The sequence below is a fragment of the Serinus canaria genome, chromosome 2, assembly GCF_022539315.1.
Source record: "Serinus canaria isolate serCan28SL12 chromosome 2, serCan2020, whole genome shotgun sequence".
NCBI classification, from domain to species: domain Eukaryota; kingdom Metazoa; phylum Chordata; class Aves; order Passeriformes; family Fringillidae; genus Serinus; species Serinus canaria.
Genome location: NC_066315.1, coordinates 131,841,328 through 131,855,831, shown reverse-complemented (window position 1 = coordinate 131,855,831; position 14,504 = coordinate 131,841,328). Strand labels below are relative to the sequence as shown.

General features: G+C 34.9%; 1 protein-coding gene across 24 annotated transcripts in view; it reads right to left on the bottom strand.

Moving 5' to 3' along the window:
* Positions 1-14,504, bottom strand: part of RIMS2 (regulating synaptic membrane exocytosis 2) — a 448,889-nt gene that overhangs the window by 321,296 nt on the left and 113,089 nt on the right. For 23 of the 24 annotated variants that reach the window (XM_050971294.1, XM_050971305.1, XM_050971301.1 and 20 more), the window contains one exon: positions 12,695-13,002. In XM_050971294.1, coding sequence (XP_050827251.1) covers positions 12,695-13,002 — 308 coding nt within the window. Of the gene's footprint in view, positions 1-11,893; positions 11,918-12,694; positions 13,003-14,504 lie in introns of all 24 variants that reach the window. The other variant, XM_050971312.1, reaches the window with a different exon arrangement.

Here is a 14,504-nt window from a genome sequence, read left to right as displayed (position 1 = left end):
AGGCAGAAATTGTATTTGGTAAACAAGAAAACCAACCTATTTTTCTAATAAATGTACAAATCATTTCTTCAATCTGCAAGAGCATGATTCTACTTTGTAGTAAAATAACTCATAAATGTTACTGATTTTTTTTCATTTCTGCAGGGCTGGTCAGCTTCCTACAGGAGAAATACATCTCCACAAAATAAATTTCTTGAAACTCTGAATCAGATGATGGTCCCATAATCAGATCTCTGCTTTCCTAGAGTTCTGATAGTTTACTGAAGTGGCATCCTAACCTTTTAGTGTGAATGTATACATTTGTCCATGTCCATACATGTAGCATATAATATATAAATAATATTTCCAGAAGTATTAAAGGAGTACTATTAAGGTGGAAGAATCAGAGTAAGAAAATGTCTAAGTGAAACCTCATTCCCCTGGCTACAGGATCATCTCCTTTATCCAACGGGAACATCAAATTTTCTACACACTGGTTGAAGAAGTAGAGAAGTCTGTGTAATACTCCAGGATGCAAAAGCTCAATATTCAGTAGGTGTGCACCTTCTAGAATGTGTAGTTTAGAATAGTATATTTCAACCAATTTTACCTTCAGCTGACTTACAATCAATTGATATTTCCTTGCCCCTCATTACAGTACATGAATGCTGCTTTATGCCTCATTTGCAGTTCTGGATGGTTCACCAATGAGATGTGTCTCACTAGACAAGAACTGCTGACCTAGAACAGAGATTTGATTGATTTTTGAAACAGTGCACTGAAAACTTCATCTGCTACAGAAGAGATATCTGTTGCTCACTTTTATAAAAAGTGATCGTTTTTCACCTTTCAAAAACACAAAAGGTGATTTAAATACTACTAAAAAAACAATTATGCATGATTAGTAATGTAAAATACCAAAAACAAAACCTGAAAATACACTCGCTAACAGTTTGCAGATACCTGTCTTTCCTCTCCATTTAAGGATGAAGTATTCAAGGAGCAAGTTAATTTCTTCAGTGCTCACAGGCAATTTTTACTTATACCCATTATTTTCCAAGTTATAGAAATTTAAGCAAAGAGTCAGCAAAAAATAAATCCTGCAATAGTCCAACAATGATTATCAACTACATAAATGCCCCCAACAGAAATAATTCCAATCTATGCACTCAGATAAAGAGATAATGTTTTCTTCATGAAAGACAGTTACCACACTCACAACATCCTTTACACAAGAGCTTTTTTTAGTGAGCAGTCTGATCAAAAAGTTCCTTGTTATACAAAGAAAACAACAATTACATTGATCTTGAAATCCATGGTGGCTTTACATTGCAGAAATGGTCTCTCATTCCCAAAGAATTTGGAAGTTTAATTAATTTTGTAAATTACTTTTTTTCACTCAGAAAATATTTTGAGATGCTTTGCCATATCTCTATTTCCAGATGACTGATTTGGTTCTTAAAGGTCCAAACTTGTGTTGGGTGTCAATGTGCCCAGGTGATCTGTCATGGAAACAATGACTAATACATGTGCAAACTAAAAGAGAGATCATTGTCCAAACAACAGTAAGATTAAAATCAGTCTTTTCATTTATATAACAGAAGCTATGATAACACATCTATGCACTGGATTGTTTATTAATTTTTGCTGCTCGGTCCACTGGTTAAAAATTTGAGCCTTCCATTTCTCGGGGATGAGTTCAAAGAGACTAATTTATCTTCCTTTCATGTCATTATGAGATTTATGGTCTCCTGGGTTGCTCCTATATTCAGCTGATTGGAATACCAGAAGAATATTTTTCTGATGATCACACACTTCTGGAATTCAATTCCTTTGACAGTGTCACGGAGCCTGGACTTTATAAGCATTAAGGCTGTGTAAATATTTTACTTTGGAAAGATTTCCATTTAATACAGGAGTTCTATTTTAGTGGAATAAAGGCATCATTGGCCACTTGGGAAGGGAGTTAGGGTTAATTTCATAATTGATCGTTGTAACTGTAAGGCTTCATGATACTTGGTGACATACCACAGAATAAATTTCTAAATAAGTCTCAATTTCAGACAGAAAAAAAAAGTGTCTGTGAAAGAAAAATCGGTATGCCACAAAGAGAGTGAAATTTCAAATCCTTGTTTTTTAAGAAATCTCCTGGTTTAGTTAGCTTTGCCAAGCTTAACACTGAAAACAACTGACAGCTTTTGGGAATATCTACCAAAAGGACACTAACATTCTTATATATGAACATTCTTATATATTCTCTTAATCACCTGAAGGAGAAGCAAAGAAGTAAAGTAGGTGAAAATGATCCAGATCTGTGTTAGTGCATCAATCATGACTGCAATGCAGTTTATCACCATCCAAAACAATTTTTTTGAAAAGTTGAGACACTATTAGCACTGTACTTAATACCCAAAGCTTGAGAGTTGGAGTCCCATCTACAAAATATTCCTATCTTTTCCATTATTTAACTGACAAATCTTCATCTTTTCCTCCTTACTCTGGTTTTCAGAGTCTATAACTGACATTCTAATTTTGGAAAGAATGTCTGCATTAAAAAATCTGCTGTAGAATTAAATATACAGTAGAAATTAAATTATACTTTAGTTCAATTTTACTTTATTCAGAAGATCAAATTTCTTGCTTCAGACATTGATACATATTTTGAAAATGAAAGTCAATTCTTCTGTCTTCATTGCATGTACTTGAGACACAAGAAGCACCCAAATTATACATTGTTTTATAAGAAATGCATATCCAAGTTAAATTTGGTTTCTTTCAAGAATACACTTTTGTTCTAGACCCTGTTAATAAATGGTACAGGAAGATTAATCACTGCATGTCCATTTTAGGAATAAAATACAATTATCTCATCCTAGTGAGGAGGTGGAATTACTGAACTAATCTTTGAGTTGTCAAATTTCTTATATTCAAGGGTTGAGATTGTTGAACTAATTTTCATTCCTCATCTAGCATAAATATTTTTCAGAGTTCTAACTGCAGCACAGAGATGCAACTCAAGCAGGTCATTTTTTTGTCAGCCCAGCACCTCATGCCAGATTCAAAAAGATTCAATTAAAATTAATCTACCTCTTCAAAAAACATCAGGTTTGTGCACTGACTTGGAACTTTAGAATGCAATGTCCTTCTGAAACTTACCAACTTATTTGGCATTATAAAGCAAATCAGATGTTTTTTGCTTTAATCTCCTTGGCTTTGCTAGGTATTTTAAAATTTTTTAAGTGATCATCAAGAACTCAAAGTCCAGTCTTTTCACAAAGTCATTACAAATGTAACCTCTGGCAGCTAAAACGCATTTCTTTCTATCACAACCTTACCATAAGAACTCTTCTTCTTGCCTTTTTTTTTTTTTTTTTACAAAGAAAAAGGGGTTTCTGCAGCAAAGTTCATGGCTTTCCTATTACATGCTGCATAATGGAAACTTGCTTAGGCAGATAAATTACATCTGGGGGCCAACTCAAGCAGACAATACCAGCTGACAAAACAGCAGAGCAGAAATCTGGAAAACTGTGTTTGGAGCAACTTAACCTCTTGATATTCTGTGAAGATGATGGACTTTCTGAGGTCCCTAATAGCATTTTCAGGAAGCTCAGTGCTGCAGAACTGGGCACTTGCTGATGTCATTTTCTAAAAACATCAGGGCATGGTTACAGGGAACAGAGCTGCACAGTGCAGGAATTCAGAACAAGCTGCACGTATACACAACCCACTGCATATCATATCCTTGGATATTGCCTTGGATTTTAGAACACCACTCTAAGAGTCACTGACTTCAGGTCACCTACATTTCCTACTTAACTGGAAATGACATTGTACTGCACTACTTTGCTTCAACTATTCCCCTAAAATGTCTGTGGCTGTCTTTATTCTGGTTAGTAAAGAATGTAAAGAGCTCTGTTTTTTCTGAAAGGCACAAAATTAAAATTTCTCAAAGCTTGGGAGAGAAATATCCAATTACTTCACCACAAACCTGAAAGGACACTTAGGAATAGTTTCAGAATTGTTGGTTTTAAAGTGAGGAAAAGAAGTGAACTACATCATGGGGAAAGTAAAAGAAGAGGCTCAGAGAAGAAAAGAATGTCTGTCTTTAGGTGAAAAAAGATCACGGGTATATCTTTGAAACCACTTTCAATGTCTAGCCAGAGTTTGGTTTTGTTTCTCACACTGGTGGAAAAGAGATAGTGATACACAAAAAAAAAAAGTTAATAAAACAACTAACTAAATAAATCATTCTATAAGGATATTCCAGAGTTGGGAATGAAAAGATTTGTCTTGAAGAAGAGCAGAAAAAGAAACCGAATAATCATGCTGAAGAAAAGGTAAAAAGAAAATAATATTGCTTAATAATGTAACTTTGAATTATGAAAATATGGTCACCCTGGTCATATTACATTCATTATTGCTACATTTTTTCCTCAAATCTGACTTAATAAAATAGAGTGATGGTTACTAAAATTTTTAATCTTACCATCTAAAAGATAAGTGACAACTAAATTGCACTACAGAAGTGATTTCTTTATCATTTGTGACTTTTAGAGACACAAAGGAAAAGCCAAAGAATTTGGACCAGACCATTTGCACCAGACCATCTGCATGCTCACTTTTTTATTTTATTTCACTCTATATAGCTATGGTAAAAATATGAAAACATAAAGCCATTCATTTAATTATTTCCTGCAGATCCCAAAATTACTTGGCTGCTAGAAACAATAAACTTGACTTAGCAGAGTTCTTTACCAAATGTTAGAAATTTCCCTCAGCTACACTCCGCAGATGTATCTTATTCACCCTTACACACCATTCCTTTTAAAATATGAACTTTTAAAAATCTCTTATTTATACTTCTTAAGAGAACCTGGCCTCCAAAGAACAGAGGACAGTAACACAAAGGATTATGAGCACACAGTGAACTCTAACATTCAAGTTTATGCAAGGTCAACAAAACTGCATTTCAAGACATGGTCAACCCAAAAAGGTATTTGCCTTATTAATTATAAGAAATAATTTATAAATGCTGCTCACTCAATTTTTTCTGATGTTGCTTTTTTATAGTGTCAGATTAGTTAAAAGTAAAACTGCATTTAGTGTCATAAATGTTAGCTGCAGTCAATACTTAATAAAAATGTTAAATATTCTTATACAGATGATATCTGTGCTTACAGATTAAAGTTATTAACAGTCTTTTAGCACAGGTAAAGACATCGCTGTGTTTTACAAAAATGTAACACTGCAATGAGGCCCAAACTCCCCTTCAAAGATGCCAAATAACAGCACTGAATATCCAGACTTCCCTGAGTTAGAGATTGAGAAAAAATAAAATATTCAGTAACAGTAAGCAAAACAAAAACATCATATTGTAATGGAATTATTTTTGAAAAGGCTCTCTACTACAAGCTGTGAAAATGATATTCCCTAAAATCTACATGAGATTAGCTCACTGTGGAGAATGATTGCAGCTGAGTTAACATTGTCACTGAAATCTGGAATTAAATAGTTTTTTATGTTCTTAATTAAAACACTCTGCTGTTTACAAAAGGAACGTGGCAGTTCTAGACTCTTTATTAAAGTAGGGTAGTTCTGCTACAGTTCCAGAATTTTCCTTTTCTCTTTCTCTCTTTTACAAACAGATTCTCTATTTCAAAAAAAGGATCCAAAATTGTAGCTGCCATTGTTCGGAGGCCCAATGCTACTCATTATAGGTTCTACAGCTAGATAAGGTTCTCCTTAAAATAATCACAAAAAGTATATCTCAATAAATCATAATCAGTTAGAGAGAGTAAAAGGGGAGGAAGGGAAGCAAAGCACAGCTCAGACAAACCCCACTGAAGTCACAGTGTGGCTGCACGTCCTGAACGTTGTGTCAGAGATGACACTGCCCATGAGAGCAGGAGATCCACAAAACCAATGTTAGGAGGCAAAGAACTGTGCAAGGAGTTTCATTTCTCAGAAAACAGACAGTTCTGCAAAGGGAATGGAGAGAAAAAGCTCCACCTCTTTTTCAGAAGTTAGAACAGAATGAATATGCTACAACTCACTGCAACCTAATAATGCCAGGTAGAAACAAAGTGTACCCACCATAGGTAGTCTGGACTGTTAATGGACAATGTAAATATCCTTCAGGAACTCCTGACAGAGACCTTGCCTTACAAAGAATATCAAAATCCTTACTCATCTTCACAAGGGGGTGTAGCTTAATCCTTGTCCTAAGTGTCTAATTATTTCATTAAAATTTCTGCACCAAAGGATTTCTGACTTTCTTAGACCCACGGTACTTCTTCTCAGTAATTAAATACTGCACTTTCTCTGGCTCTCTTCCCATAAATTTCGATTGCTTCCTCTGGCCATAGCTATTATTTAATTATATTTTATTGTCATGTGAGATTGAGACTGCAGATAAACTTAACTTCAGTTTCTACCTAAAAACTGAAACAGCCATGAAATGCTGATCCATAATCCTATGTGTAGATTATTTAAATAATTAAAATAGCAGTTCTGTGAAGAAATACCTTATTTCTTTGTTCTAAACTATTATCTCAAGAATCACAGAAAGCGTACAATAAATGAAAGCACACGAAACAGAAGGAAAACTACTGAGACTAGTTTTCAGATTGACATTTTACATTACAGCTCTAAGGACTATTAAAGTAGTAAAAAATGCTGGATTGGGAGTAGGAAGAAGAATATAAAACCTTATTCAGATGCAGTTCCAATCCTGTAAAACTTAAACCTTTAGCTAATATGTCAAAAATACTGTAAAGTACCTCTAAAGACCTTTGCATCCCGTTCTAGAACCAGGGAAAGTCATTGTGAGGCCTTTGCAGTCATGCATGGAAAAGAATACTGGTTCAGTTTTAATCTCAACCTGCAAATTTATTGTATAGAGTATAAAATTTTTTCATTAAGTGAAAGAATATAATTGTGCTTATCAACAATTGTGGGGTTTTGCTACTGTAGTGGTCAAAATGTTTTAAAAAATCATATTTTTTATGCCTTACATAAAGAATTCTAAAAGGTTTAGAGACACTGTTGTCTGAGCATGAACAAATCTTATAAAGCACACAGCTTTATCAGTCTGACTCTTGAATGCCAACACAATTTAAATACTTTATCTACACAATTATTTTAATACTTCTCAATGTATTTAAATATATCAGCAGCTAAAAGAAATAGGTTAAAAAAAGTTAAAATACCTCTATTTTACTTGAGAATCAGGTAAAATACTTGGCTTTCAAATATTCTTAGTCTCCATGGGTCCAAGTAAAGGGGTTTTAACACATCTGGCCTAGAAGTCCATCAACTCAGGTATTCAGAAACAATCAAAACCAGAGGCTGCACTACAGTGACCTGTCATAAGTGTTGCAGCAGAAAATAGTGATAATCTCAAGAAGTTGGCAGTTTTAGCTTTTCAAAAATGAGTATAATTGACTGACTTTAATGTTACACTGTCATATTTTAAATTGCAATAAACTACCATCAGTGCTATTCTCAGTGTCAGTTGTTCATGATCCAGCAATTAAAGAAGAATCATTTTAAAAAGATATAAACATGAAACAGATGGACACACATTTTCATTTTCAAATTCATGCTGCTCTTTCATGTTTCTCATCTCACTTATGCCTTCTTCTTCCTCTTTCCTCCTTTTCTCTCTTGTTTTGGTCTCTTTCTTCCTCTCTGTTCACACCCTGACATCCCCAAATGCAGTCCCAAAAGACAGATCCTACACTGCCAGCTCATACTGGCATTCCTCCCAAGAATGGAAGGAAAGGGACACAGGAAACCACTTTCAAGCTACTGCTATTTGGTGACAACAGAATAAAGCCTTTATATGTGGGAAGCACATGTATACATTTCATAAAGGACACATGCACAAATCCTGCATCTTCAGACCCAAGTAGCCTCTTGTTTGCATTTCTTACTCAGAATAAAATACGTTCTCCTAGCCTCCTGTATAGTGTGTGGAAACCACCCTAAAAATCCTCTTTTTCTTCTGAAGTTAGAGGGTTGGTAGAAAATAAACCCACAAATACACATGGATCTCTGAAAGGAGTAAACAAGGGAGAGGGAAGTAGGATATATCATTACTGTGTCTGCTGGCCTGGAAAATAAATACCGCTGTTGTGCAACTCTGCAGCTGCTCACGCTCTCAATTTGTTGTTTTCGTTCTGGTTTTTATGATTTAATCTCATATCCTTACAGTTAATCTGAAAAGGGTTCAGGCAGCTTTATTTATTAGTCTTCCTTCAGATCATGAGCTTACAGATCATGATCTTTTCCTATACCAAGAACCAATTCTCTCTTGGTGACAAGGCTCAACTTCTGATAGATATAGCAGGAATAAATTGATTCATAACACATGAAAATGAACATTCTTATAATATTTTTACTTTCTTTTTTTTTCATTGAATCTCATGAAAAGTATTCTTGACAAAGTTTTTCTTCCACTAATATAATGCCTGAAAAATATATATTGTAAAATTAAAGTCGTAATTTTCAAATTTTGAAGAACATTTTGGATTCATAAAATACAGATTAGGAATATAATAATAATTTCTTAAAACCCTCAAAAATTCACATATCTACCTGAACTTCATAACACCATTTCAGATATATATTAATAGCTGTGTCATTGTAACCCTGCTTTGGGAAGATGCATGAGTCGTTTACTACTTCTAGAGAGCTATGAATATGTACAGAATAAAGGTTTGTGAAGAAACACCTCTGGAATGTCACAGAATATTTACAGTTTAAAACATTAGGTTCATATGTGGAAAATTACTGGAATGGTTTTACAATGGATCCTACTGAGAGCAAGAAAAATAACTATTTTAAAAGCAAAGTATGGCAACACCACATAAAGATTTAACCTTTCAGGCAAAGAGAAGGACAAATGAAAAAAGCTTCATAGGTTCCTTGCTTCCCAGATTTTAATTTTAGGATGTTGCACACATTTTAATAGGACATTATAGACATGAGCTTGGAATAAAGAAACCAACCATTTCACAAGCTGATTGCCTCCTGCAGAAGGACTGAAAAAAGAGATTCTGTCTGTTCAAATGATTTTTCTGCTAGAAATAAAACACATATTGTATGATGAGTAGTGCAGGTCTTGGTAACAATAGACTACATGAAAGATTTGATGAAAATAAAATAAAATAAGACCGACCCCTTTGCCTAATCCAGAATTAACGTGAATCTGCAAATCAAAGAACTGCAGCTACAAATCTACCATCTGTGCTCAGCAGACCTCAGAAAATACCTTCTGAGTCTATGGATTACTTAAAATGATATTTCGTATTTCTTGGATTCACATCTTTTGCAGTTTTCAGGGAATCTGGTGTTACACTGTATCAGCATTCACACAACCTGCACACAAGGTTAAGTCTGTGAAAACCACTACATATGATAACAGTTCAACTGTGCTTAGCACAAAAGCTCCATGTGGGACTAATTCCATTATTCTCACCACAAACAATGTCAAATACACCATGGTCATTTAGTGAGTCATACATGTGTGCCTGCTGGCCCTGCCCTACCCACAGGTTTACTACATAAAAAGCAGTAAAAGCACCATAGGCCAGACTGTAAATACTGTGGTAAAGAGTTTAAACTGAAAGAAGGTAGATTTAGGCTAGATATAAGGAAGAAAATCTTTGCTGTGAGGGTAGTGTGGCACAGGAACTGGTTATCCAGAAAAGCTGTGGATAGCCCCATCTCTGGAAATGTTCAAGGCTAGGCTGGATGGGGCTTTGAGCAGTGGTCCAGTGGAAGCTGTCCTTACCCATGGCAGGTGGGGGGGATCTAAGTGACTTTAAGGTTACAGTCTAAGTCATGTTATGATTCTATTATATGAACTAGAGAAAAAAAAAAAAAGTAATAAAAAACTGTTCTGCCTTTGCTAAGTACAACTTCTGAACTTTTTTTTTTTTAACATTTTGCTTTTTTCTGTAATGGATCCAGTATAAGAAACATGCTCTTGGAGAATGTGCAATCCAAAATCATTCGTTCCAGGCTTCTTCAGGCAAAAAAAATACAGATCAAAATAGACAGAGAAGATCTATAAACAAGTACCTATCTATCTGTCTAAACAGGCTGGGATCTATCAATTGCAAATGGGACTGTTGCTTACATCAAGGAAACAGAATACTACTCTAACGGTTGAAACAATAAAATTTTAATGAAGAATAATACTAGTAAAGAAAACAGGAAAAAAATATGGTGACTACTACTCAGGGATGGAAAAACAAAAAAGCACAGCCTGAAAAGACATGGTAAGGAGTGAGACAGAAAGGACATTGATGATCTTGAGATTAAAGGAGTGAATGTTGCCCTTTACTCTGTGACCAACATGTCTCCAGATGACCAAGATAAGATATATGATACTTGATTTAAAGAACTTGAAGCAACGATTGCTGCAACACCCATGAAAGCTACAAAAAGAGGTAAAATTCTTTGAGAAAAAGAATATATTTCACCTTTCTGCTCAAATCATAACCCAAATGTATAAAGGCTTAGAAATACCTTTCTTTTTACAACTGGTCATTGGTTTTAACATTTTAAATTATTTTTTGCATCAAAACTAATGTCTTTCTGATGAAAAATAAGACAGAAAATATAGTTTTCACTTTCTACTTACATTTCTATTACATACTTCTATTATTGTGATTGTGCAAGGCAAGCAACAACCACTTCTAAATACTTGAGACTCTTTTGTCTATTTCCTTATTATTTTGGACATTTTAAATGGCCAAGTTTTTCTCAAAGAATTCCTTCATGTAGACAAATCGTAAAATATACTAGTTAGTTGCTCCATTTCTACAGATACCTAGCTCAATTCTGGGATAGTCTTTGTCAGAGCTGTTGATATTCTCCTCTAAAAGCCCATTTGACCAGTAATACTTTGAATGGGCATCACAGAGGAATCTTTTTCACTAGACCCAGAAAAATAGTCTATGTGAAGAGCATTAGGGAATAAAATTATTCAGAAGACCCTCTATCCTTCAGTAGCATATAATAAATACCATATTCTAAGCATGCTTGTATATGTTAATTAGGGAACATCAGTATTATTATCCAAATAAAATATGAAAAGGCTAATGACTGAAAAAACCAGCTGAGCTTAAATAATTTATCAAGTAGAAGTGATCACAATCAGAAAAATAGTTCTGATATCAGGCACAAAACCTACATTCCTCCTGTTAGAAAGTATTACTTTATAATGCCCATGTTTATCATTTAACTCTACTTAGGGTAAATACATACTGCATATCTCAACTATACATTTATTCATATATCACTCTCTACCTCCATATTTCTGCATGTATATAATATAATAACACTTTCAGAGTTAAATTTCTGCTGCTAACAAGGGTTTGGGATTTTTTTTTTATTATCATGTTATCTATGATACCCATTTCCTGGCAAAATTAGTGGGAAAAAATGAACCACAGAAGAGTCAGTCTGTCTCTCCTGCTCTCTAATGTCAGGTTAGGGTGCCAGCTGTGTTTTTCAGACACTATACCTGTAACTGAGGAGCACTCAGGACAACTAAGTACTGAACCCAACAGCCGAAATCAGACAAAACAGCAAAAGGCAGATGACATTAAACAAAAAAGGTTAGATTCATTACATTCAATTTGCTCTCATGTAAGACCAAATATAGGAAATAAAATATGGGGGAATACAAGACATGAAGAAAAACTAAAACTATTTTCCTTATGCTAAATGTAAAGATGCTATATATGTCTAGCTTGTTTCAAGCTCACAGAATAAATGCTTTAATGAGGTCGTATCTGGGCAGCAGAGAAAAGCTGCCAGATTATACTGCTCTGGCTGCCAAATTCCAAGGCAGTTGGAGGTCTCTCACACAGGCGTGAGGATAACATTTCCATGGAAACACCTGAGCAACTGCGCTCTCATCTTTCTCTTCCCACCATATTTAAAATTCTACAGCAGTGTGGTTTATGAAAAAATTAAATCCATTCAATGAAACCATTTTCATTTTAGTGTTCCCATAAAACCTGGCCACTGAGATGGAGAGTTTTCTGGTGCCTTTTGGAATAATCACATTAAGAAAAAGGGAGGGAAGTTCTTGTTCCAGTCTGGCTAAACCAACTCTTACTACATTAGCACTCATAGAGTTACAGTTTCAAACAACACAAGTAACACTAATGTAAATCAGGGAAGGAAAAAATATTTATACTAATGACAGTAGCTAACAGCAAGAAACTGAGAAACCATGAAAAGACTCAGGTCATTACACAAACATTTCACCCTCCTCAATACTATGTACTGCAAGTACAACCACAGATCTTAATTTAGTCATCTGAATGGGTGCTGCCTTCCATTAATCTGCCTTTTGGAGTCCTACTTTGGATTTGCTATAGTGACCACAAAAGAAATATGGTAACATTCTGCACAGCATAATTACTGTTATTTGACCAAGTTGCAAGCACATGGACAAACTCTGTCACACTGCAACTGTCATGTCCCACATTTTTTGAGTGAGAAGAAATGAGGAGCACACACTGGCTATGACCATCTGAAACCACCAAGAGACTTCTCAGTGCTGCTTCAAAATGCCCAGTATGTATTTTATAGGCTACAGAATAAAAATAAGACTAAATTGTAAAAGATAAAATCAATTTTGTAACATAAATTAATCAGATCTTACCAGGATAACCATTAAATACTTTCTTACCTGTCTGATGTGTCACTTGTTACTGGATGCTTTACTGTTGAACCATTCTTAATTGAGTCTTGTCTTATGAGCCCTTGAGATCTGTTTTTCTCCAAAGCTTGTGTGGATATGTCACCTGGTGGTCCCTGGTACTGTGGATGCTCCTGCAGTTTTGCTTTTTTCTCTTGAGGTGCCTCCTCATTCCTCAGAGCTCTGCTTCCCTCCTGCTCCGGCTGCTGCGGCGCGTGCGAGCCGCTGTTGTAGAACCAGGCTCCCGATTTCGTGAGGATTTCTTGTTGTTTTCGGCACAAGTTGCATACCCACATCACCTGTGCAGACACATTTAAATGCAAAATCCATTAGCTTGTAAACACTGTATGCAGCATTTCCAACAAGCACACAACTGACTGTTACCATTTCCAAATTTAGAAAGAATACAGCCTTGATTCTATTAAAATTACCATATCTTAGCTACAATACAATAAAGTATGTCTGTACAACCTTGGAGTAACTGGTTTTGGAAAAAAATACAAGGAAAAATACTTTTAGTCTTTTTTTTTTTCATAATTGGTAATAGAAGGAAAGACAACAGATAATAGCAATAGAAATGAAAAGTTCTGATGCCAAGGTTCCAACAGTAATAACAGTAAGCATTGAAAATTAACACTATAATTTGAGGATGACAGAAAAAATTAATTTAAAAATCATTGAACGTTCAATCCAATATCATTCACCCACTTAGAAAAAGGAACTTTAGAAAAGGTCATCTGCTGTTGCAAGCAAGTAATTTTATTATTCTCCAAAATGCTCTGCTAATTTTCTTCCATGGTGCTCTATAGCCAATGCTTACTTGAAGATGCTGACTTCAAGACGTGACTTCAATTTCATAGAAATTTTAACTTAAAGCTGTTTATAACTAAAATAACACAATGTATAAGGTGGTGTTTCTCTCCACTTCACACTCACAATTTAGCTTTCACTATATGCTTACTAAATTATTAAAATTATTACAGCTTCCCTGTTGTGTGATCCTGCATATGGCAATGAGATTTTTTTAATATTCTAAAACGTACTTCTCGCCAAAGCTTTTGTATCTGATCACCCTAGTCACATGGCAGTTCAGGAAATCAACAACACCAACTATCTGTATGTTAATTTCTTAATAGCATTCAGCTATTATGTTATAAGAGAATAAATCAGAATGCAATGAATCAAACACAACACACCAGATATGAACACATTCAAACTGATTATTGTGTTACCCTAAAATTTGGATTGTAGACAGCAATAATTCACTGCAAGTTTTTTCCTTCACTCTTTAGTCTTCTTTTTTCTTAGGCCTTAACTTTCTTTTCCTTTTCTTTCTCTTCCCTTTATACATTTTTGTCTAAGTTCACAGACAAAATTGTATCAGTTTTACTATATATTCTTTGAATGTCTACACTCAGCCTTCAATCTATGTCTCCAGTTCTAATCCTACAGCAAGCAGGTTTTTTTTCAATAGTTTGGAGATTAGGACATGCAAAGGACATCAACATTCATCACTCTTTTAAATGCAGCCAGCTCCATAGGATCACATGGAAGATGTAGTTTCTACCTCCACCATAAATCTAGCTCAGTCCTCCAGAAAATATTTCAGAAGCTGCAATCTGTATCTTGCTTTCATTCTCCAGGCTGTTATCTGATAGATAATTTGGGCCATGCTCTCTGGTCAAGTGTCACGAAAAATCTGTCAATGAAAGCTCCATGAAGAAGGTTATTTGGATGTAAGGGTCAGACACAAACTAAAGTCACCCACTGCCTCATTCTCAAACTGTCAGGCTGGGGCAGG